Source organism: Gouania willdenowi, chromosome 6 (assembly GCF_900634775.1).
Source record: "Gouania willdenowi chromosome 6, fGouWil2.1, whole genome shotgun sequence".
NCBI classification, from domain to species: Eukaryota; Metazoa; Chordata; class Actinopteri; order Blenniiformes; family Gobiesocidae; genus Gouania; species Gouania willdenowi.
The window spans coordinates 53,348,407-53,371,220 of record NC_041049.1 but is presented as its reverse complement, the minus strand read 5'-3'; the positions used below and the strand labels follow the sequence as shown (position 1 = coordinate 53,371,220).

Here is a 22,814-nt window from a genome sequence, read left to right as displayed (position 1 = left end):
GGGGTAGTGTAAGGTCTTTGAGTTTTATGGATTCTGTGCTTGAAGGATTTTGATCCACTTGGTTTTGTTTTTGAGACTGTGAAATGTGGCCCAGGCATGTGTTTCTGTGGAATTACGTTGAACTCGTTTTTTAAGAAGCCACCATTGCTGAAAACTTACAGTTTTACCAAAGTAATTACAAAACAATGACACTGTATTGAACGTTAAAATACTTATATGAATAAAGTTTCAGTGTATGAATTAATCAATGTGGGGCTTTTATTATTTACCACTTTTTGCATTTAACTATAAAGTGACAAAAATCCCACATCATCTGTGCGGGAATGTTTTTTTTTTCTGAAACTTCAAATGTGCAATGCCAATGTAATAGAATGTTGCTACTTAACCCTATGAATCTGATACCAATGTAACTGGATTATGCCATTGCTATGGATTAACTGTCTTGATATGTAGCATTTTTTAGCAATGGCTTCCATCCAGAGGTGTGGACTTGAATTACATGACTTGGACTTGAGTTCAAATTTGCTGACTTTGAACTCAACAAGGATTTGCAACTCTACTTAGACTTGAAAACAAATGACTCGTGACTTAAAGCTGCAGTTTGTAAAATCCTCCCTTTGCTCTGTTTTGAAACTGAAACTTAGCCTCCCTTACCAGTGTCTTTTGTGAATGCTCTTAGCGACTTCGTCCGTTCTTCCAGAGTATATTTTTGACTTTAAACTGTTGCTTCTTCACCTTGGTCTGCCTTTTTCCACTTGATTTGCCGTGTAACTGTTGCACCGCCATTGCATTTGATACATGAACGTGCCTGACTTCAGTCGAGCAGCCAATAGTATTGCCAAAACAGCCCATGGAGCACATGATTGGCTGAAGTCCAGTGTCATGCTCCTGGATTTATAACCTTAATATACAGAGCCAGGAGAAGGAGATTCCACTTTGGATTATAATAAGCTCAAAGATGATTATGGATTTTTGATCAAATGACAGCAAACTTACATACTACAGATTTAACTCAGACTTGAGCTTATTGACTCGGGAAGACATGACTTCTTCCTACACTACTCTCTGTAAAATGGCACTAGCTGTGGTACATTATCTACTCATGACTTGTTAAAACTTGTAAATTAAAGTTGAGGACTTTTGACTTGACATGTACTTGATTGTCTTGACATTAGAGACATGACTTGAGACTTGAGAATCGGTGACTTGTTCCCACCTCTGCTTACATCATACACATCTACATGTCTTTCACAAAGCTATCATTACACACAAGCTGCCCCCTATCATTTTGTTTTTGTTGCAGCGTCAGCTAAACTCAAGCCCGACATGGTCTTGGAGGATGTGGAGTCAGACAACGAGGGCCACCAGAAACAAAGAGATTGTCCCAAAGCTGAAGCGCGTTCCACATTACCCATTCCACAATCAACCACAGAACAAAGGTCACAATCAAATTCAGTCCAACCTCCAAAGGATGATGAGCCACAGCTAGCAAACAACGTGACAAAAACGTTTCTGGAGGACGCTGAAACGCAGACGGGCCGCTGGACGCCATTCATTGAAAGTATAAAGAAGGATGCAGAAGGGATGGCTTTGGCTACCATGGAGGAGCGGTAAGCACAATAATTGGTTGGAAAATTAACAGTTTGTTAGAAACTAGGAGTTCAGATACAATACCAATATTACAGCTTTGAGTATTGTTTGATACCGATATCAATTTGATATGATAGTACAAATCATACATACCTTTTTAGTTATTTTGAAGGATAGAATGTGAGAAAATGATTGATCAAGTGATGTTACTCAAACAGAGAACAATAGTCACCAACAGTTGGGGTGAGAAAAACTGTCCCATGTATTACTAACTAATGGGTTACATACATTTTACCCTTAAACATAAAAATAATCGGTAACACTTTACTTGAAGTTTTATACAGAATGCTGACATAACGTTGTCATTATCTGTCATTAGCATGAATAAGGTGTCATGAAGGCTGTCATTGAGTGTCGTTTCGTAAATTATGACATGTTTGGAGCTATGTTGGCATTTTTGAGGTTAGGTTGAGGGATCTAGTGGGTTAGGAAGGGTTAGGTTAGGTAAGGTTAGGTTAGGTAGGGTTAGGATAGGTAGAGTTAGGTTAGGTAGGGTTAGGATAGGTAGAGTTAGGTTAGGTAGGGTTAGGTTAGGTAGGGTTAGGTTAGGTAGGGTTAGGATAGGTAGGGTTAGGTTAGGTAGGGTTAGGTTAGATAGGGTTAGGTTAGGTAGGGTTAGGTTAGGTAGGGTTAGGTTAGGTAGGGTTAGGTTAGGTAGGGTTAGGTTAGATAGGGTTAGGTTAGATAGGGTTAGGTTAGGAAGGGTTAGGTTAGATAGGGTTAGGTTAGGTAGGGTTAGGTTAGGTAGGGTTAGGTTAGATAGGGTTAGGTTAGATAGGGTTAGGTTAGGTAGGGTTAGGTTAGGTAGGGTTAGGTTAGGTAGGGTTAGGTTAGGTAGGGTTAGGGTAACGAACAACTCTTGATGACAGCCTTCATGACACCTTATTCATGCTAATAACAGGTGTCATATCATAATAATGCCAGCGTAATGTCAGCCTTTATAAATAAAACTTCAAGCAGTGTTACTGAATATTCTACAATTAAACAAAATGTATGAAAAATGAATTTGAAGATCTGAAAAATAAACTAAACAATCCAATAAAAATAATAAGCCACAGACTTTAAGTAATTATATTTACAAAGACAAGCAAAAAAAGAGTTTTTGTGGTCAGAGGATTAAGAAATTGGTGATTGTGGAGCATCAATGTGCTTCTTGGATCAGCCAATGTTTTACCAATAGGGAAGAAGATATTAAAACAAATGAATCTATCACCCATCAGTTTGATTCAGGAGAGGATAGAGATGGCGCGTATGGCTGAAGAAGTGGCAAGGCAGACAGCTGAAATGGCCATCAGACAAATGGCCAGCGAGAATCAATCCATCAAACTGTCACTGGGAAGTCAGGAGCTGTTGGAAGAGCCTGAAGCTGAGTAAGTCCCTAAACACCATTAGGCATCTGTGTGTGTTTGTGTTTCATTCCCTTGGAAGTGAAATGACACTTCGTCCTTTTTCGTCATGGTCAGGCTAGCAATGCCCGAGGCAGAGGACAGTGAAGCAGAGCCGTGTGAGACCACAGGGTAAGTTTTAATGCTACACTTACCAGCCTTCAGTCCACATTGTGTGCACCAAACAGGTGTTTCTTCTTTTTTTGTAATTTTTCGTTTTTTAACATTTTTGAATATGAACAATTAAAGGAAGAGCACCTGTACACAAATGATATCCATTCACTTAAAACATTAATATTTATTCAAAGTTTGACCTTATAGGTTTGAGGTCCATTTTGTCTAGATTTTGTAAAACATGTCCCTTTGAATCCTGAGAGTAAATGAAAGTTTTTCCATAGTGTAGATTTCTTGAATATGTTAAGCCATTCTTCGATGGTCGCAGGGTCCAGTTTTAGCCGTTTCCTGGTTATGGCTTTCTTACTCACTGCCAGTAGAGTCCAAAGCAACCTCTTGTCCTTATTTCTCCAGTTGGTAACATCTGTGTTGCCCAAATACAAGTTTTCAAAATTGCAATGTATTTTACTGCCAAAATATATGATTAATATGCTCACATATTTCTAACCAATAAGGGCTTAACAATGGGTAGCCCCAGAAAATGTGGAAATGATTGGCTCCACAACCCTGGTGTCTCTTTTGAATAGGTGTGATAAAAAACCTGACTATATTCTTCCAAAAAAACTCACGCCAGATGTTAGAACCAGTAGTGCTCCATTGTAATCTACATATATTCCCCCAACTTTCATTTGAAATTTGCATATTACCTTCCATTTCCCATCTCCTCTTAATTAACTTAAGGTTTTTTGCCTTTCTGAATGGATTTGTATAATTTAGATATTAATTTATTCAAAGAAAATGATTTAATTAGTGTTAAGAAAGTCTGCAGGAATCATTTTTCTAATGTTGTTTTTATATTTTGATCAAAATAATGCCTAACCTGTAATTATCTATAGAAGTCGTCTTGACCCAAACCATATTTGTTCTGTAAGGATTCAAAACTCATAAATGCTCCTTTGTGGATAAAAGAGTAATAGGTTGTAATACCTTTTGACACCCAATCTATAAATCTTCCATCTTGATCATTTGGTCTGAAGTTAGAATTGTACGCACACCACCTTAAAATTCTAGACAATCTTTCTAAATTGCATATTAGCATTATTCTATTCCAGGAGTTCAGAGGAGATTCATACATAAAGTCTTTCTTTGTAGTTTTTGTCAGTTAAAAGGGCTGTAATGGGTATATCTTCTGTAATAGTCCCTTCAACATCTTTCCATACAGCCGAAAAAATGTGCGAACATAAACAGATTAAAGGTCTAACTTGAGCAGCATAATAATAATCCCTAAGGCAGGGAAGGCCCACCCCCCCCTTTCTCCTTCATCAACTGCATTGTTTGATATTTTATCCTAGCACTTTTATTTTGCCAAATGTATTTTGCCAGTATTTGATCCCACTTATCAAAATGTTTTTGAGTTATACAAATAGAAAGACCTTGAAAGAGGTACAGGAAGCAAGGGAGGATATTCATTCTATTTGATTCCACCCGAGTGTAGACTCAAAAATGGAACATTGTTCCACCTTTGTAAATCTTATTTTTGAGATTAGAGGCCCATCGTTGGCATTAAACACTCTAGACGGATCCTCTGTCAGAACTGTTCCCAAATATGTAATGCGATCTGATTCCCATTTCCATTTGTATTGTTTTAATCCTTGTAGCCGGTTTATAATTCAGCTTTAGCACATGAGTTTCATGGTTCATGTTCTGAGAACATGTGCTTCTTCATACATGAAGTGTCATTGTTGGAACGTTTAACAGCTGGACTCCAAAAAGAGAAGGAAATAATTCAATATGACCAAAATAGGGGTTGTAATATTATATTTGCCACAAAATAAATCGTCTTAAGGTTGTGTCGTGACATATCACTCTAAAAATTGTATTTCAGCAGTTGTCAAAGTAACTCAAAGTTCCATTTAGATTTCTGCTTTAGGGAAGACAGTCAACAACCTGCTATTCACATTTGAGTGAACCTGCATCAATGTTATTGTGCATCTCATGTCATAATGTCTCTACCTTCTATAGAATTTCTCTAGAAAAGTTTCTAGAAAACTATCAATTTATATTCATTTTTATATTTCTGCCAATTCACCATTGTAATTTTAGATATTAAGCAACCATAGTATCAGGTTAATGGACCTAAAGGACCTGTAACTGGAGGGTCGCTGGTTCCAACCCCACTGTGGGTTATATCAATGGGCCCTAGAGCAAGACCCTTCACTCTAACTGCTCCTCGAAGCTCAAGCCTTCAGCGGGTAGGAGGAAAGGAATGAATAAGATGGCATCAGGTTAGGAAGGAGCAATATTTGACTTTTGGGTTATACAATCTATTTGAGTTGGAAAAACTGAAAACTTGATGTTGACATGCCTTTACTTTAAGTTGGACTGGTACAAAACATTAATATGAGAATCAATTAAATCAATTGTGGTAATATAACTTAATAACTTAATTTCAAAGAACTTAAGTTATTTAGGTGGTACAAATTGAAGTATTTCAATTAAGTTGGTCTAAGCATTTTTTTCTTTCAGTAATTTAACTGACATTGAGTTGACAAATTAAATGTTCTCAAATCAATGTCCAATAGTCCAATTTAAAGTTAAGGCCTGTCAACTTCAAGTTTTCAGTTTTTCCAACTCAATAATTTATAAAACCAAAAGTAAAATATTGCTTCTTGCTAATCTAATACTCTCTTTGTCTTTCCTTTCCCTCTGAGGCTGTAGAACCGTGATGAATGAGAATATCAGATTGTAAACTGGCTTCACTGATGCAAAAACCTGAATGAAACTCACTCAGAACTTTCAGTTACTTCAACAACTGCTGAAAAACACACTTTTAGAGTGAGTATGCTCATATTCATTTGAAATGGCTAAAGTATGTATATTAAAAAGGGTAAACTCTATAGCTTCCTATATAGTATCTAACTAGGTTTCAAAGATTATTATAAAAATGAAAAATAAGTGCAAATGAAAAGCATCACAGTTATTGTACAAAATAATCAAACTATTTGAAAGTTTTCTCCCTCGCTTTGGTACATTTCTTCAACAAATCCTCCACATTTGCACAACAGTAAGTGCATTTCACAAAACAAGTTGTACAAATAGCAAAACACTATGTTTTACCTGCAAAAGCCAGTCTCTTGCTCAAAATCTTTCGTAGTATCATGTCATTGCCACCAGAATGACACGTCCACGTGTCATCGTTTGTGTACTGATAAGACATTTTTTGTATTCTTGTAGGGATGTTCTCATGTACACTTTGGTTAAAGTTTTCATGTATATTGTTAGTTACACCTAAGTTAAAGTGGGAGATTGATTGCAAGAGACTGGATGAGATTCACATTTACTCTTTTACTGTTTGTCCTGTGGGCCTAATTTGTTGACACACCACGTCATTGCGATGCAGAAAAGAAAATACTTTGTCAATGTATAACCACAATTTCCTACGGGGAAAACTGTACACACAGAGCTGTAGTGTGCTGTTAATGAAAAGTCTGAATGATTGAGGACAAAGTTGTTCTTCCAACAATTGGCTCCACCCTTTGACTAGCCTCTGCCATTGTAATCCCAAGATTTCCTTACTCTAATCTCATCAGGAACAAGTGTACGTCCTCTGCCTCTTCTGACTCCTCCAATGCCCCATATACGTATATATTTTGCTGATTGATTGTTTATGAGATCTTTGAGCTATTTCAGAAAACTAGTTAATCAATGGTTGATTTAATGCTTCACACATTTCCCTTCATTAGAGGAAGTCAAGATTCACCATGGAGCATCTTGCCAAATCAGATTTAGAAAATAAGTCTAATAGAAATCTATAGAAATGTACTCGACATAAACAACATATTCAACCATTTTGCGTGTAAAGAACTGTGTGATGAACTAATCACCTAAATGTTGTGGGGGGTGAAACTATTCAACAAAGACCCATATATTACATTTTGATCAACATGACATAAGCAACTGATAATGTAGGAAACAGCAGAGAATTAGACACAATAATTTGCTTGGATGTACCAAGGCATTTGCAACTTGTTCAAAGAAATGAGAAACTGCTTTTTTGATGTGCACAAGGGATGCAATGATGTGAAGATTGAACAAGTAATTTTTAGAATTTCAATTCTGATCTGAGAAATTTACCAAAGCGCTTGAGAAAAACTGTAGCAAATGTTGCGGAAGAAATCTATACTTGATTTATCTATTTGTTTATAAAATTGGTGAGTAACTAACTAGCACTAACTTTGGTACGAAATCTTAAGGTATACAACTCTAAAACTGTTGGTTTTCCAATGTAGTGCTGACTCGTATTTCCGCAGGTCTGAAATCCCGCGGGATCTTGTTATGTGATAATTTCCTTACCCTGCCTCATCATCAAGGTTGCGTGTCATAGCTCACCATAGCAACAGCCAACCCCCCTTCCTCCTCCTGACGGTTCCCCTGGTAATGGAGAGCACCTGCTGCAGCTGGTTTATATTGATGGACGGAGAATCACAAAACGGAACAATTCACCTCCAAAATCTCTAAAATACTTCATCTTATCAACGCTACATCATCCAAATCTGTGTTACCTGCTGTTTTTTGGTGCTCTTTAACCTTCTGTATTGGCAAAATGTGGATTAAGACACATTCTTTGTAAAGAAAGTGAGTATGTAACATGGCTAATGTTGTGCTTTGCTAATTTGATTTTGTAGAATAGGGTTGTTGTCTTTAAAATTAGATTTGGTGTACCCATGAGGACAATAAACTAGCCAGTATTATGAAAGCTTTTTAGCTTTTTACATTTATACGTTATAACATATTGGCTTTATGGGGTTTTTTTCCAGAACAAAAAGAGAATCTAGGGCAAGGCTGAGCGAAGTTTCTTTAAATCACAAAAATAATTGAGGTTTTACCTAATTTCTCTTCTAACCAAAATGCAGGAAAGGAATAATATCCTATATATTCATAGTCACACTCTTTCTGTTGTTAACCTTATAGATGTGTGAAAACTCAAATGAATAAGAAATTACCTGAATAACTAAAATGTCTGTATACCATCAACTCTAAACAGAGTAAATTTAAAGGTGAATAATACTACAGTTTACATTTTAAAAGATAGATAGATAGATAGATAGATAGATAGATAGATAGATAGATAGATAGATAGATAGATAGATAGATAGATAGATAGATAGATAGTTATTAATTGAATAAGCTTGTGTATTCAATCATGTTTTTCAGGAACGAAGAGAGTCTTGCTCAAACAGAGCAGCATTGTGAATGTGAGGAAGGTAACTACATACACCTTCTTGTTCCTACTAAGTTACTAATACTTTTTTCACTTCTTATTAATACATTATTACCACGTCTTTTTTGGGAAAAAAATGTAGAGCCGAAAGAGGAACCGGATTCACGGAGGATCTCCCCCTCTCCCCCTTCGACTCCTGATCATGTGAAAAACAAAGAGCTAGAGCCTGATCCTGAACCTGAACCTGAACCAGATCCTGAACCAGATCCTGAACAAAAGTTTGAACCTGTGCCTGACACACTGCCACAGTGCAACACTTCAGGAACCAAACCTGTTACTCAGCAGCCACAGAAATCAGCAGACAACAAGGTCCCTACTACTGACAAGTCTGCAGAAAACGTAACGTATATGAGATACAGTGAATCTGGAATGTGTACATTGATGATACACATGCGTGTATTTAGTATTAGGTATAACAGTAAGATTTGATTCCCCTCTTAACTGCTTTTAATTTGCTTTTGTAGGAGGTGGAATCCGAAGAGGACGGATGTGGTGGTATGTTTATGTTTTTATCACCATACACAAAAGCTCTTCCTCAAGCTGTATCTGGATCAGTGCTACACCCCATCTCTTACTTTATGTTTAGTTAAAACTGCTCAGTTTTTATCTTTATTTATGTTAGAAAACCTGAGTCCATTTTATTTTGTACAAATTGTTGTACCATGTAATGGCTGTAAGCTAAATCATTTTCTGACTTTCCCTAGCGTTGATTTAAGTATCTGTTTTTAATCTTGTCTTTATACTGCCTAAAACTCCATATGTCTGTTCATCTGTTTCTCTTAAAGTTCCCATCAGCTGCGATGCATTTAAGAGGTGCCTGATGCACATTCCCCACACCTCTGAGTGCCTTGGGAACATTAACGCATTCTTCAAAGAGAACGGCATCTCTGCCCCTAAAGTACCCTCTATGCCTAAAGTACCCACACAACTCTCTGACGTCACAAAGTACTTACCCTCCCTACCACCAGAACTACGCCAAGAATTCTCCCAGATTCGACTCACGCAGGTCCCCCGTAATATAGTCCAGACGCTCAGTGAGTTTTTGCCTAAAACCTCAGTGGATTCATTTGCCCCGAGTTTTTCCGGCTTTTCGCAGAGTTTTTCAAACATCCCACAGAAGATCTCCCAAATTCCAAGCCGGTCCCAGGAGTACTTCCTTAACATACGAAACCGCCTCAACAGCCTTATGCCTCAGGATGCCTAAGAAACAACAGCAACAACAACAGCAAAAACAGAAGCTAGACAAGAATCGGCAAGAAGTGGAACTCAGCCAATTTGTGATACATTCCCCTCCTCCGCTTCATCGTCGTCAGCTGTTATCTCGCTCTCCCTCTCCATCAGCCCTCAATGGTAGTTCTCTGGAACTGCCCAATGTGCCATCCTATCCTCATCTGCCGCCTATTGTCAGCCCGCCATCAAAGCACTCCAGCTCCTTGTCCCGGAAGCTTTCTGGCTTCTCTAACCCAGCGTTCTTCATTGAGGATGACTCAGACATTACAGGAAGAAGACAAGCAGGTGAATCTACCTCATTGAAAAGTGAACTCTATAATCACATTCTTTGCTCATTTAAACTAATTTGGTCACTTCAAATCAAGGTTGCTTTAAAAACATTGAAGGAAATCTTGCGCCAGACCTTTTTGTTTTAGATCAAGCTCTTCTCAAGCCAACCCCATTGCTGTGGGTTGTGTATTTCTGGCCTTCTTGTAAGGTTTGTACATGACACATTAACGCAATTCTCAATCCCAATGTTTGGACAACCTAGCAGCTAGGTGTTCCAAACATCTACCTAGGTTCGAGCTGTTGAAGTTGTGAGTTATGATGATCAGGATAAAACCAATATTGTTAGATTTTTCTTTTCTCTATTGTCAGTAGTGTGATAATTGTTCAGCAAAATGTTAGTTGCATACAGACATGTTACACACTGACTGATCATTGCATTTCAAGAGGTGGACGGTTGTTGCTGTGAAGGCTTGGTGGATAACACTTAAGCTTGTCTAATAGACAGAGGACAGTCTTATACAAGTACTTCTTCACATTGGATCTTCTGTCAACAGCTTAAAGTTTGTTGTACTAAAGTAAATCTGCTCTTCTCCTGTCCTGTGCAATGTTAACATTGGGCGTTCTTCCATTATTTTGCATGAGTACTTACCTTATTTTTGCCTATGTGATTGATTTTAATAAACAAGCTGATCATAACCTATTGTTTGTGTCCGTGTTTCCAGCGAGCTCCCGCCTCAGCCTTCGGCCAGCTGTTAACGTTGAAGATGTCGACTCAGATCAAGAAAGAAGAGGAGAAAGAGAAGATGGAGGATCAGGAGGAGAAACAGAAGACCAGAATAATTTCCCTCAACTCTTCACAAAACAGGACAACAAACTTGCAACCCTCACTGTCCCTGTAACCCCGTCAGGTAGCCGTCAGAGGTAACCAATTGCAGGATTAGCATCACTACACACAGTTACAGAATTCCACTAGACAACAAATATGCAGAAAATGACTCCAAAAACACACAAAGTAACAACCAAAAAAAGACAGAGAGAGAAATTTACAAAATGTCAACAACTATGCACAACACAACAAATCTGCACAAAATAACGCTAAAAATGACCACAAAAAGACATACAAACACACTGTTCTTTCCCGTGTTTCTAAATTCTGACATAAATGTTGATAATGTAAACCTCGGTTCAGACATTTAATTTTTTTTGGCCCCTGCTTTGATAAAGGTTTCTCACCTAAAGTGATTGATGATAAGAAGGATCTGAAAAATAAAACCAAAGCTATTAATTCACCAGACTAAGCAACATTTCCTCTAATTTTTCTTCTGCTTTTCTTTGCTCATACAGTAAAGGATATAAAGAGTAAGGAAACTGCATGGGTTTTGTTTCTGTTATGTGTGATACATACAGAATGCACCCATTTAAAGTGAAGCATTTTATTTCAAGAGACTATTGAGAAAATTATGCTGACAAAAAAAAAGTAATTAAAAACACCATTCCTTCGTAAATCCTTTGGAATAAACTGCTTCACTTTTTTTTTTTTAAATACAGTATATCTTTGGCGTTTCCTTCACTGCCCTCTACTGTTGTGTTGCTGCTGCTTTCCAGTCAACTGGGGTATTAAACTCATAATTCAGTGACCACAGACAGAATTCAGTCAGTCAAATTTATGAATTAACCATATATACTGTATACTTTAAACCACTGATGGGGTAAATAGCCTTGTTTATAAAATGGGAAATGCCCTTAAAACCATATAATCTCTTAACTTTATTCTTCATCAATTGATCATAAAACGTTATCAGCCAATCAAAGGAAATTACATGAATATGATAAGATATCCAAAAGATTAAGAAGAAAGTGAAATAATGTTTAAAATTTAAAAAAAAATGTGACATGAATTGTTAACTATTCGGAAACAGTCTAAACAATTAACATGAAAAGAATGGAAGTTTACTCTTGAATTCATGTCATTTAAGTAAAAATCACTCATTTTTTCTACAGATGAGCTGAAAATAAAGGACAACTGTTTGTTTAACACCCCTTAACTGGAATGTCTTAGAGAAACCAAGTGTGTGTAGAAAGCCATTGACGTGATATGGTTCCTTCCCATCTCAAACAACATTTATCATGGACAAACAAACAAGCACACAGGGTTTCTGAAGGACTAAGGCACTTCTTTGTGGCATTGAATAAATGTTGTGTTGTGTTGTGTTGTGTTCTGTTGCGTCGCGTTGCGTTTTGTTCTTTTGCGCAACTTGAATACCAGAGCTTCCCAATCTTTCATATATTGTTTTATGGTTTTTACCTTTACGTTGTCTTGGCTTTTTTTCTTCTCCTACACTGATGAAAGAAACCGAAGAACGATATGGACCAAGATGTAAGACAAACTTTTTTTATGTTTTTTTTAAATAACTTTAACTGTTTATTTCTACTGTTTAGCTTTAACACTAGAAGTCCCACAGAGGTGTCAAATGAACTTTTTACCTATAAAACCCAGAGAGGTGTCATTTGACCCAAAGAGAACACAAAAATTATTTATTTTTAATGACAGTGTGGTGTGAGAAATGTGCAAAAGAACAACTGTGATTTGTTTTCAATGGTTTTTATTTGTGTAAAATAAATAAATAAATAAAAATAATGATAATAACAAAGCAACTGTGCACATATTTAGAAGAATCTCCTTCATCCTCTTATTGAGACTCGTGACATACTTGGCACTGCCACGGTATCTCTCTCCTACATTTGCCACATGTGTATTTGTGGCAATGAACACATCGCACAGTTGCGCAATTGCTCTTGCAGCAATGGTTGATCTGACACTTAGCCCTTTTCCCAGGGCCAGGTGTAGGCGGTTGTTGTTGGCGCAGTTGCTCTTTGAGTGCCTTCTTTTCACTCACATGAGAGTTAGCCAACTCTCTTGCTAGCTGAACCAGGAAGTCCACCCGTCTCCCCTGCACCCCGGTGCATGCTTGATAAAGCAGATGTGCATTGAGTGCCGCCATGTCGATCATGTTGTAGAACACGGCGACTGGCCATCGCCGTGTTCCTGTGCGCACACTGTACTCCCGCACCATCTGGTCCATCACATCCACTCCGCACTTTGTGGTGTTGTATTGGGTGATGGTGTTTGGCTTCCTTTTGATGGTTTCCTCAGTCTCAACCACGCTGTGCATGCTGCTGAGAATGTAGACGGTCTTTTTTCGTTTGGGCGCATACACCGTCAGCGTGGCACCAGTGGTGGAAAACACCTAAAAAAGAAGAAATTCTTGTTATTATAGCGGTTTTAAACACAATGACACACTCAGAGGTGATGATGGAATAAAAAGACCAACAACATACCTGAGTGGTGAATTCCTTGCGGTCCATCTTTCTAGTTGACTGAGGAATTTCCCGGCGAATCTTGTTGACTGTCCCGAGGATGGTGGTTTTCCGGCTGAGCAGTCGTCGTGCAAGTGTCAGTGATGTAAAGAAATTGTCCGTGGTGACAGTCCTGCCTTTGTCCATAAATGGTTCCATCAGCTTCATCACCACACTCTCAGAAAGTCTCTCCTCACTGGGACGACTGGGGTCCTTTCCAAGATATGGGAGGACATTGCAGATGTACTTTGTTTTCAAATCACAAGCCACCCAAAACTTTATGCCAAATTTGTCGGGTTTTGTTGCAATGTACTGCAGGAAACAGCAGCGAGTCTTCGATGGGAAAAGCTGTTCATCAATTGTGATGTGTCGACCAGGGTTGTAGCATGTGATGCAGTTGGTAACAAACGATCCCCACACATCCGAAATTGCAGCAAACTTATCTGTCTGCACTCGCTCACTGCGCGTAAACATGTCATCAAATCGTAGGTGACGCATGATGTCTTGGAAACGGTTTCGTGACATAATTCCAGTGATAAGTGGGTTTCCCAGGCATGCTGACCAGCTGTCACGCAGAGATGGAACCTTGGTCACCCCCCTCAAAATAATAACAGAAATAAATGCCATTAGTTCATGGAGGATCATGAACCAGTCCGTCTGCTCCGTTTGCCGTGCATGCTGAATAGTCCATTCTTGAATGGTACGAAGCATGCCAACAGTAATGAAACAGAGGAAGCTCTGAAGGCGACTCCTGATTCTTCTTCTGGCCTTTGCTGTTGGCTCTCCATCTGCAGCGTACGGTTCCATTGGAGTGAAACGGAGAATTGTACCCACATGTTCTTCATGCCACACTGTGCCATCTTTCGCCGTCTCTGTTGGCTCACTCTCCAACCGAGCTCTCTTTTCCAGATGAGGAGCAGTCTCGTCATCTGCAATGTGAACAAATTCAAATTATTCTTTTGTTTGGTTTTAAATAAAAATAAAGTCAGGAAATGAAAATAGGATGTTTGGGAAATCTAACCTGAAGACAGCTCAGAGTCCGAATCCGAATTTGGCTGAAGGTTTATGTCCTCTCCATCTGAGTCACAAGGGTTTGCCTTGTTCAGGATCAATTCCAATGCTTCTTGAGTGGTAAGTCTTCTCTGCATTTTGAGTAGAATAAGTGTGGAGTGTCAGCAGGTGGAAGCAGCCAGCTATTTATTCCCCACAGCACAAAAGGCTGCATGACAATAGGCTATTCCAGGTGTGTCCAATTCTGGTCCTCGAGGGCCACTAATCAGCATGTTTTAGATGTTTCCCTCTTTCAACACACCTTATTCAAATGATCATCCAGCTCTGCAGAAGCCTGATAATCATTTGAATCAGGTGTGTTGGAAGAGGTGACTCTGTTTCTTTCAATGTTTGTAGTCTGTGTTTGTTCTCCCCCAGCATCAAGCAGAACGAGTTAATAAACGGGGCATTGTGACTTTAGCTTCCAGGGCACTTCCCCCTAACATTCCAGACTTCCATTGTTAGAGTCAGGCTCTCCCCCCTGCTGATTTCTCAGGTGATTCATTTACAAATGAATAGATGCAAATTGTAGCCATCAGAGTCGTCAGTTTGGTGCTAGAGTTCATTTGACCCTGCTCTGGGACTTCTGGGGGGATATAGAAATCCCTGGGACTTCTAGTGTTAATGCACACGAAGTACATTTTGGACCGCAGGGCATTCAAACAGTTGTAACATCAACGTTTCTTTTGTGTTTTTCCATCCATCCATCCATTTTCTGACCCACTTTATCCATTTTTTTAAAACATAATAATGCAATGATTGTTTTTTTTCAAATCCAGAGCAAATACTAATTAAAGCATATTGATCCAAATCTATGCACTCTAATAGACTACATGGCAAAACAATCAATTTGAATTACAACCAATGTTTTCAAGTGAGGGATTAACTGCGTTCCGAAGTTTTTTAAACCTGTTAGTATGCAATGACTCACTGATAACATACATACCATGATATCCCATACAATAATAAATAAACATTAGCAATGCAGTAATGTTGCTTTGATTAATCTATTAGTAGGAGGCTTCACTCCCAAAGTGAGGATGATGACGATGACGCTAGTATTCCAGTTCGAGCATGGCCGAGCCAGTCCAGCCTGCACAGCACAGAAGACATGTAAAGCCTTTAAATTGACTTTGAGTCTTAGCAAATGTTTTACATGTTTACAGCAGAGTGATAATTGTCTTTTTCTCACTGTTACTTTAAGTCTTAAAGAGCGCCCCACATCTTCAGCCAGTCAGACCAGTGCCGTGGTCAACGAGCGACTTCAGGAGCTTGTTCGGATGTTCAAAGAGAGAACGGAGAAGGCGAAGGAGAAGCTTGTTGACCCAGAGAGTTCAGATGAAGACAGTGTCCTACAATGTGAGTGTGTGGGGATGCGTTTCTTTTACACCTCAATCTACTTACACACACTGAGCTGTCAACAAGAAGTAAATGTAGCTTCTGATTTATGAAGATTTACAGTTGAAACCCCAATGGCCAGCAAATCTCAAAGATATCCACATGTGGATGAAGACAAAAGTAACTTCTTTTACCTTTGTCATCATTCATACTTTCATCTCTTAAATAAAACTACATATCCCTGTGATCCCTCCCACATATCTCCGCAAAGGCAACTATATTTATTGGGCGCTGCAGTCCCGCATGTTTTATTTGTTATCCTACAACAACACACTTTAATGAGGGAATATGTCAAGGGCCAAGTATCATCTTTGCCAGATATTCAGTTACAATGGGGCAAAAATGTATTTAGTCACTCACTAATTGTGCAAGTTCTCCCACTTAAAAAGATAAGAGAGGCCTGTATTTGTCATCATAGGTATACCTCAACTATGAGAGACAAAGTGAGAAAAAAAATCCAGAAAATCACATTGTAGAATTTTTAATGAATTTATTTGCAAATTATGGTGGAAAATAAGTATTTGGTCAATAACAAAAGTTAATCTCAATACTTTGTAATGTACCCTTTGTTGGCAATGACAAAGGCCACACGTTTTCTGTAAGTCTTCACACACTGTTGCTGGTATTTTGGCCCATACCTCCATGTAGATCTCCTCTAGAGCAGTGATATTTTGGGGCTCTCGCTGGGCAACACAGACTTTCAACTCCCTCCAAAGATTTTCTATGGGGTTGAGATCTGGAGACCAGCGAGGCCACTCCAGGAGCTTGAAATGCTTCTTACGAAGCCACTCCTTTGTTCTCCGGGCGGTGTGTTTGGGATCATTGTTGTCCTGAAAGACCCAGCCACGTTTCATCTTCAATGCCCTTGCTGAAGGAAGGAGGTTTTCAGTCAAAATCTCACAATACATGGCCCCATTCATTCTTTCCTTTACACGGATCAGTCGTCCTGGTCCCTTTGCAGAGAAACAGCCCCAAAGCATGATGTTACCACCCCCATACGTTAGAGTAGGTATGGTGTTTTTTCTCCCCTCGAAACACAATGAGTTGAGTTTTTACCAAAATTTCTGTTTTGGTTTCATCTGACCATATGACATTTGCCCCAATCCTCTTCTGGATCATCCAAACGCTCTCTAGCAAACTTCAGACGGGCCCGGACATGTTCTGCCTTAAGCAGGGGCACACGTCTGGCTCTGCAGGATTTGAGTCCCTACTTTGGTCCCAGCTCTCTACAGGTCATTCACTTGGTCCCCCCATGTGGTTCTGGGATTTTTGCTCACTGTTCTTGTGATCATTTTCACCCCAGGGGGTGAGATCTTGCGTGGAGCCCCAGGGAGATTATCAGTGGTCTTGTATGTCTTCCATTTTCTAATAATTGCTCCCACAGTTGATTTCTTCACACCAAGCTGTTTACCTATTGCAGATTCAGTCTTTCCAGCCTGGTGCAGGTCTACAATTTTGTTTCTGGTGTCCTTTGACAGCTCTTTGGTCTTGGCCATAGTGGAGTTTGGAGTGTGACTGTTTGAAGTTGTGGACAGGTGTCTTTTATACTGATAACGAGTTCAAACAGGTGCCATTAATACAGGAAACGAGTGGAGGACAGAGGAGCCTCTTAAAGGGGACATATCATGCTAAATCCACTTTTTTAGCCCTTTAATGCATTTTGATGTATATTTAGATTGTTTAGAAGCACAGAAAAGTTGAAATTAATCTCTTCAGGTGCTCCGTTGATATCTTTATATTCTCTTTTGGTCATATTTTTCAATCTGTTTCGATTCTCTATTACATTTTTTGAACAATAACATCAGCGGAACTGCCAAATTAGGACATCGACTCCAGGTCCAACACTTCGAGCAATCCGCCATTTTTATTTCTCGCTTTTATTTTGTAGTCCAAGCTCCAGGATGCAGAAGTTACGAGAGGAGAAATCAAAATGTTTGGTTGTTGGATGTAGTAACCCACACGCTTCATTACACCGTCTCCCAGCATCAGAACCTTTTCAAAGTGCCTGGTTGAGTTTTATTTTTCACGGAAATGTACCCAAATCTGTGGGTAAGATCATTTTTGTGTGCAAAGCACTTCAAGGATGACTGCTTCAGCAACCTTCGCCAGTATAAAGAAGGATTTGCCGAAAGACTTTGTCTGATTGAGGGTTCAATTCCTTCTATCTTTGGAGACGACGAACAGAGTACTTCGGTAAGCTGTAAATAACGCTAAAAAGTGTGATAAGACGTCCCTGTCATTGTTTTGTTAGCATTAGCAGTTGCACCGTCTTCATATGTTAGTGTAACTGGCGTCAGACCTAGGGGAATCTGAGCGGCCACATGAGATACATTTGCTGGAGAGCACTGTGGACCTGTAGGTGAATGAAAGAGAGAGACGTGGTTTTCAGTCTTTATCGAGCCAGCGCCATTTTACTTCTGACAATAACAAAACACATTTTCTTGAATCGGTATCACACTTTGTAGAAAAATAACATTTTCATTCTTTTGTAAAATAATAACTGAAACATAAATGACAATAAAAAAAAGAAATTACTTCAAATAATATTACAATTATAACATATAGACAAATACAGTAAAATATTTACTTTAAATAATATTACAATTATAAAATACAGACAAATACATAAAAAACTTCAAACAATAAACTTTCCTCTTAGCACACTACCAACATATATCTATTGCGGCTGACACAAAACACTTACCACTATTGAAACCACATGAAGCTGCAACCTATTCATAAGGTTTCAGTCCCAAAAAGACCGTTTTAATATAATATTTAACACTGTACTGTAGTTTAATACACTCAACATTTGAAACATTTTAAACATAGTCACAATAACATTATCAAGTCGAACACTATACATTCTAAAGCTTTTTTATAAAATGCACTGACGGTACCTCGTGTTATCCTTCCTTACTCTAATCTACTCTAATGGTAACTCTCATACACTTAACTTTGAACAAACTATCACACTCCTAGTTCTAACTCTACCATACAGACAACTTCACTAAACAGTTTTCTAACAATTTCCCTTAAAGTATGGATTAGTAAAAGGCATATACTATTGTAAAACTGTACCTGTAGGTGAATGAAAGAGAGAGACGTGGTTTTCAGTCTTTATCGAGCCAGCGCCATTTTACTTCTGAGACGCACTGATTTGGCCCAATCTCTTATTCTCTTTCTGCACTACAAGCACGCGGTCGCCATCTTCTGACCAAGAGGTGTAACTGCACACCATTAAAAGTCAATCAGAGTCATATTGTAGAAAATATTTAAAAATAGGGGGTGGCTGTTTTAAATAAAACGTATGCATTTTAACTTCCTTACTTTAGTGCTGTGTGCTCGTTTTAGATCCTTGATGATATGGCCTACATGGTTTAATTTAAGTCTAAAGTTTTCATTAGTCATTTCATTTTGCTGTTTTTGTCTCCGAAAAGACTGTATTAAAATGCATTTCGTGACGTTAGCTTGGCGCTAGCGTTAGCTCGGTGCTTGTGTTAGCTCACTTGTTAGGGTTCTGCAGGTTCATCATCTTCATTTTCATCTCGCTCCGCTGGGTCAGACTCTGGCTCAAACATGTAAAGCTGGATGGACAAGTCTTCCGTTGTTGACATTGTTTAAATAACCTCTGAATAAAAAGTTTATGCGCCGCTACATAATCATATCTCTTCTATCAAACTACAAAAATGGCCGAGCAGGGTGGAGTTGAACCAGGAGAGGGGGCGGGGTATGAAGTGTCTCATTTGCATTTAAAGAGATCGCACCAAAACGAGTTGCTCTTAGAAGCACATCAGAAAAGGGGTAGAAAAGGGGTCTGTGGAGCTATAATAATGAGGAATTCAGACCCAAGCAGTGCAGTTCCGCTTTATATAGACCACAACTGTATGATTTATATCTAAAAAGGAAGGATTTAAAACCATGATATGTCCCCTTTAAAGAAGAAGTTACAGGTCTGTGAGAGCCAGAAATCTTGCCTGTTTGTAGGCGACCAAATACTTACAGTATTTTACCGAGGGATTTACCAATTAATTCATTAAAAATCCTACAATGTGATTTTCTGTATTTTTTTTCTCATTTTGTCTCCCTTAGTTGAGGTTTACCTATGATGAAAATTACAGGCCTCTCTCATCTTTTTAAGTGGGAGAACTTGCACCATTGGTGGCTGACTAAATATTTTTCCCCACTGTATCTGGATCAGTGATCCTGATGATGATATCATGATCATTCACACTTTAAAGGCTGGGAACAAAAGTCTATCCCCATTAACAACCATACAGTAGGTCCAAATGTATGGGCACCTCCTTTTTTTTTAATTAAATATTGCAATGAAATGGGTGATAAGGGCCTGCTCCGGAGGAAACTGTGTGGGATAGTTGAGGAATCAACCTTATATAATTGAGTCAAACGTCATAAATATTGGTCGATAACAAACTTAGATATCAATTTTTGAAATTTTGCCAATGATGAAAGAAAGCTGTTTTTTATTTTTCAAAATGATCCGGACCAGAATCAGTATAGTGTATTGAGCGGGATCTTCTCCAAAAGTTAATGCAATGAATAAGATTTATGTTTTGTTAAAATCTTAACAAGTACTTTTGACGTAATCCTAACAAACAAGCAAACAAAAAGATAAATAAACTTCAGGAACACTTACAAATAAAAATAATATTAACTTCTTACTTTTTTAACCAGTTTACATATTAGCTACACTTTCAACCTCAAATCACTATCTCAAATGTTCTGTCTTCCTCTTCCTCTTCTGTCAGCCCCGTCTAAAGCCCCACCGCCTGCTGCTCAGCCAGCAAGAGAAGAAGCCAAGGAGACACAGGCAGGTTGTTCAGAAGAAGGAGAAAAAAGAGGAGAAAGGGGAGAGGAGGATGTAGAGGAGGAGGAGGGACAGAGCAGCTGCTGCCGCAGGACAAAAACTCCACGATGGATACAAGCCTGTTTGCATTTCCGCTTCCCTGTCAGCATAGACCCTTTTACCAGTAAGAACAACACACACTGTCTTCCTTATTACTGGTCTGTGGAGCCTCAGCTTGAGTTGAAATGCCAAAGACATTTAAGAAGTATTTAAAAAATGTATTCACACTTCAAAACATCTGTTTGAATTGGGTTAGTGCTTAGTGTGAGGTCATGATCAAGACGTGCAAGCTCAATTTTGCAAAGATTTTAACCATTTGGTCTCCAGAACATTCTAATACTGATCCTACATATTTTTTCAGTTCCCAAAGGTTCATGGGATAGTGTAATTAGAATGTTTTGATTTACCGTTGAAATGACTGAGGTCTTCCTTTTTCCTCTCCTCTTCAGACCTGATGTATGTGCTGTGGATGTTTTTGGTGTCTCTGGCCTGGAACTGGAATGTGTGGTTCATTCCAGTGCGATGGGCGTTTCCATACCAAACCCCAGATAATATCTACTACTGGCTGCTGACCGACTACCTGTGTGACCTCATTTACATCCTGGACATCTTCATTTTTCAGCCACGTCTACAGTTTGTCCGTGGAGGAGACATTGTGGTAAGTAAAAAATGAATAAAACAAAACCATTACTTTAACTGAGCTTTATTACACACACACTCAAAGATGTTTTATTTCACTGTTACAAGGTTTCTAATTGTATTTTTATGCATTTTTTTTACAGTGTGACAAAAAGGAAATGCGCAAGAATTACATTAAAACCAGACGCTTTAAGGTAAATGACAAAAAACATTATATAGTAGATCTCCAATTTTCCTTTGACAATGGAAGTTTTTCTTTTTTTGTTCTAATATAATTTCTTTTTGTTTTGTTTTCAGTTTGATGTGGCGAGCCTCGTCCCTCTGGAGCTCTTTTATTTCAAAACTGGCATCAATCCTCTGCTGCGTCTGCCCAGGCTGTTGAAGGTGTTTATCCGACAATCATTCAACTGCATATTTAAAAACTTGAACAATCAGACTACCTAGACCAATGTCACAGTTTTATCTTCTCTAAAGAGTACATTTTGAATGAGACTTTACAATAATTCTTCTATTCTTCACTGTTCTCAACAGATCCACTCCTTCTTTGAATTCAATGAGCGACTGGAGGCCATTTTGACCAAAGCTTATATCTACAGGTCAGCTATAAATATTGTCATTTTAGCTTCTTTAAAAACAACAAAAACACATCATTACAGTAGCTCCAGGTCTTGTATCTTTTAAATATTGATTTAAAAATTTTTTAAATCCTAACCATAACATCTCAATTATTAAATTTTTTGTGTTAAATTATCTTGAGCTCTTGAGCCATAGCTTGAGGGTCCGTGAAATTATTGTATATATATTTTAAAACTATTATCTATGGTGTATCATTAAAAAAGTGTATAACTACATATCAGGAACAATGCATCAATAAAACAAACATACATTATATGTACAGTTCATGGATACTGGGCATTACGCACTGCTGTACCACTGTGAAGTGCAATGGCTATGAAAATCATGCACAAATAATTTATTTATGAAAGTGTATTTGTACGGTTGCCATACGGACAACCCCCAGTGCCATTTGTACGGTTACCGAAGTATAAGTACATAGCATCTTACGGTTAGGGTTAGGGTTAGGGTTAGGTTTAGGCTTAGGGTTTGGTTATAACCCAACATTGCAACAATTTTTAGGTTTACGGTTAGGTTTAGTCTTAGTCACGTGACCTGAACTGGCCAATGACTGACCTATCACGTGACGTAAGCTGTGTGACCAGACTGATGTACAATGGAATGGGTTTTTATCTGTGTGTGAAACCTGTACCACAGAGCTAAAAACCACACACTGAGAAGTGAAAGTCACACGGACATTTGAGCTGAGATTCTGTATACCTTCCTCCTCCACAATGGGGTCACCACTATAGGAAAGTCACCACAAGAGGATGAGTGTGAGCTTCTTGGTAGTACGATATATTTGACACGATTCCTTTAAAAACGGAGAGTTGCGGCCTTCACCTTCAACTTGTTTCAAATTTATTTACTGTAGCTCCCTTTTATATCAATCTTTTACATGATTTATTTGCATTGTAAGCAAGTAGGTCAGTAAGTAAGTAAGTAAGCTTTATTTGTA

The 22,814-nt window shown here is 38.5% G+C and overlaps 1 protein-coding gene across 1 annotated transcript in view; it reads left to right on the top strand.

The window, feature by feature from the left end:
• Positions 1-22,814, top strand: part of LOC114464261 (cyclic nucleotide-gated cation channel beta-1) — a 34,363-nt gene that overhangs the window by 5,407 nt on the left and 6,142 nt on the right. The window contains exons 13-28 of the mRNA XM_028448310.1: positions 1,304-1,610; positions 2,871-3,020; positions 3,114-3,167; positions 8,364-8,413; positions 9,216-9,346; positions 9,453-9,945; positions 10,653-10,851; positions 11,275-11,289; positions 12,281-12,307; positions 15,352-15,450; positions 15,542-15,696; positions 20,505-20,726; positions 21,052-21,260; positions 21,385-21,435; positions 21,539-21,625; positions 21,773-21,837. Coding sequence (XP_028304111.1) covers positions 1,304-1,610; positions 2,871-3,020; positions 3,114-3,167; positions 8,364-8,413; positions 9,216-9,346; positions 9,453-9,945; positions 10,653-10,851; positions 11,275-11,289; positions 12,281-12,307; positions 15,352-15,450; positions 15,542-15,696; positions 20,505-20,726; positions 21,052-21,260; positions 21,385-21,435; positions 21,539-21,625; positions 21,773-21,837 — 2,314 coding nt within the window. The remainder of the gene's footprint in view (positions 1-1,303; positions 1,611-2,870; positions 3,021-3,113; positions 3,168-8,363; positions 8,414-9,215; positions 9,347-9,452; positions 9,946-10,652; positions 10,852-11,274; positions 11,290-12,280; positions 12,308-15,351; positions 15,451-15,541; positions 15,697-20,504; positions 20,727-21,051; positions 21,261-21,384; positions 21,436-21,538; positions 21,626-21,772; positions 21,838-22,814) is intronic.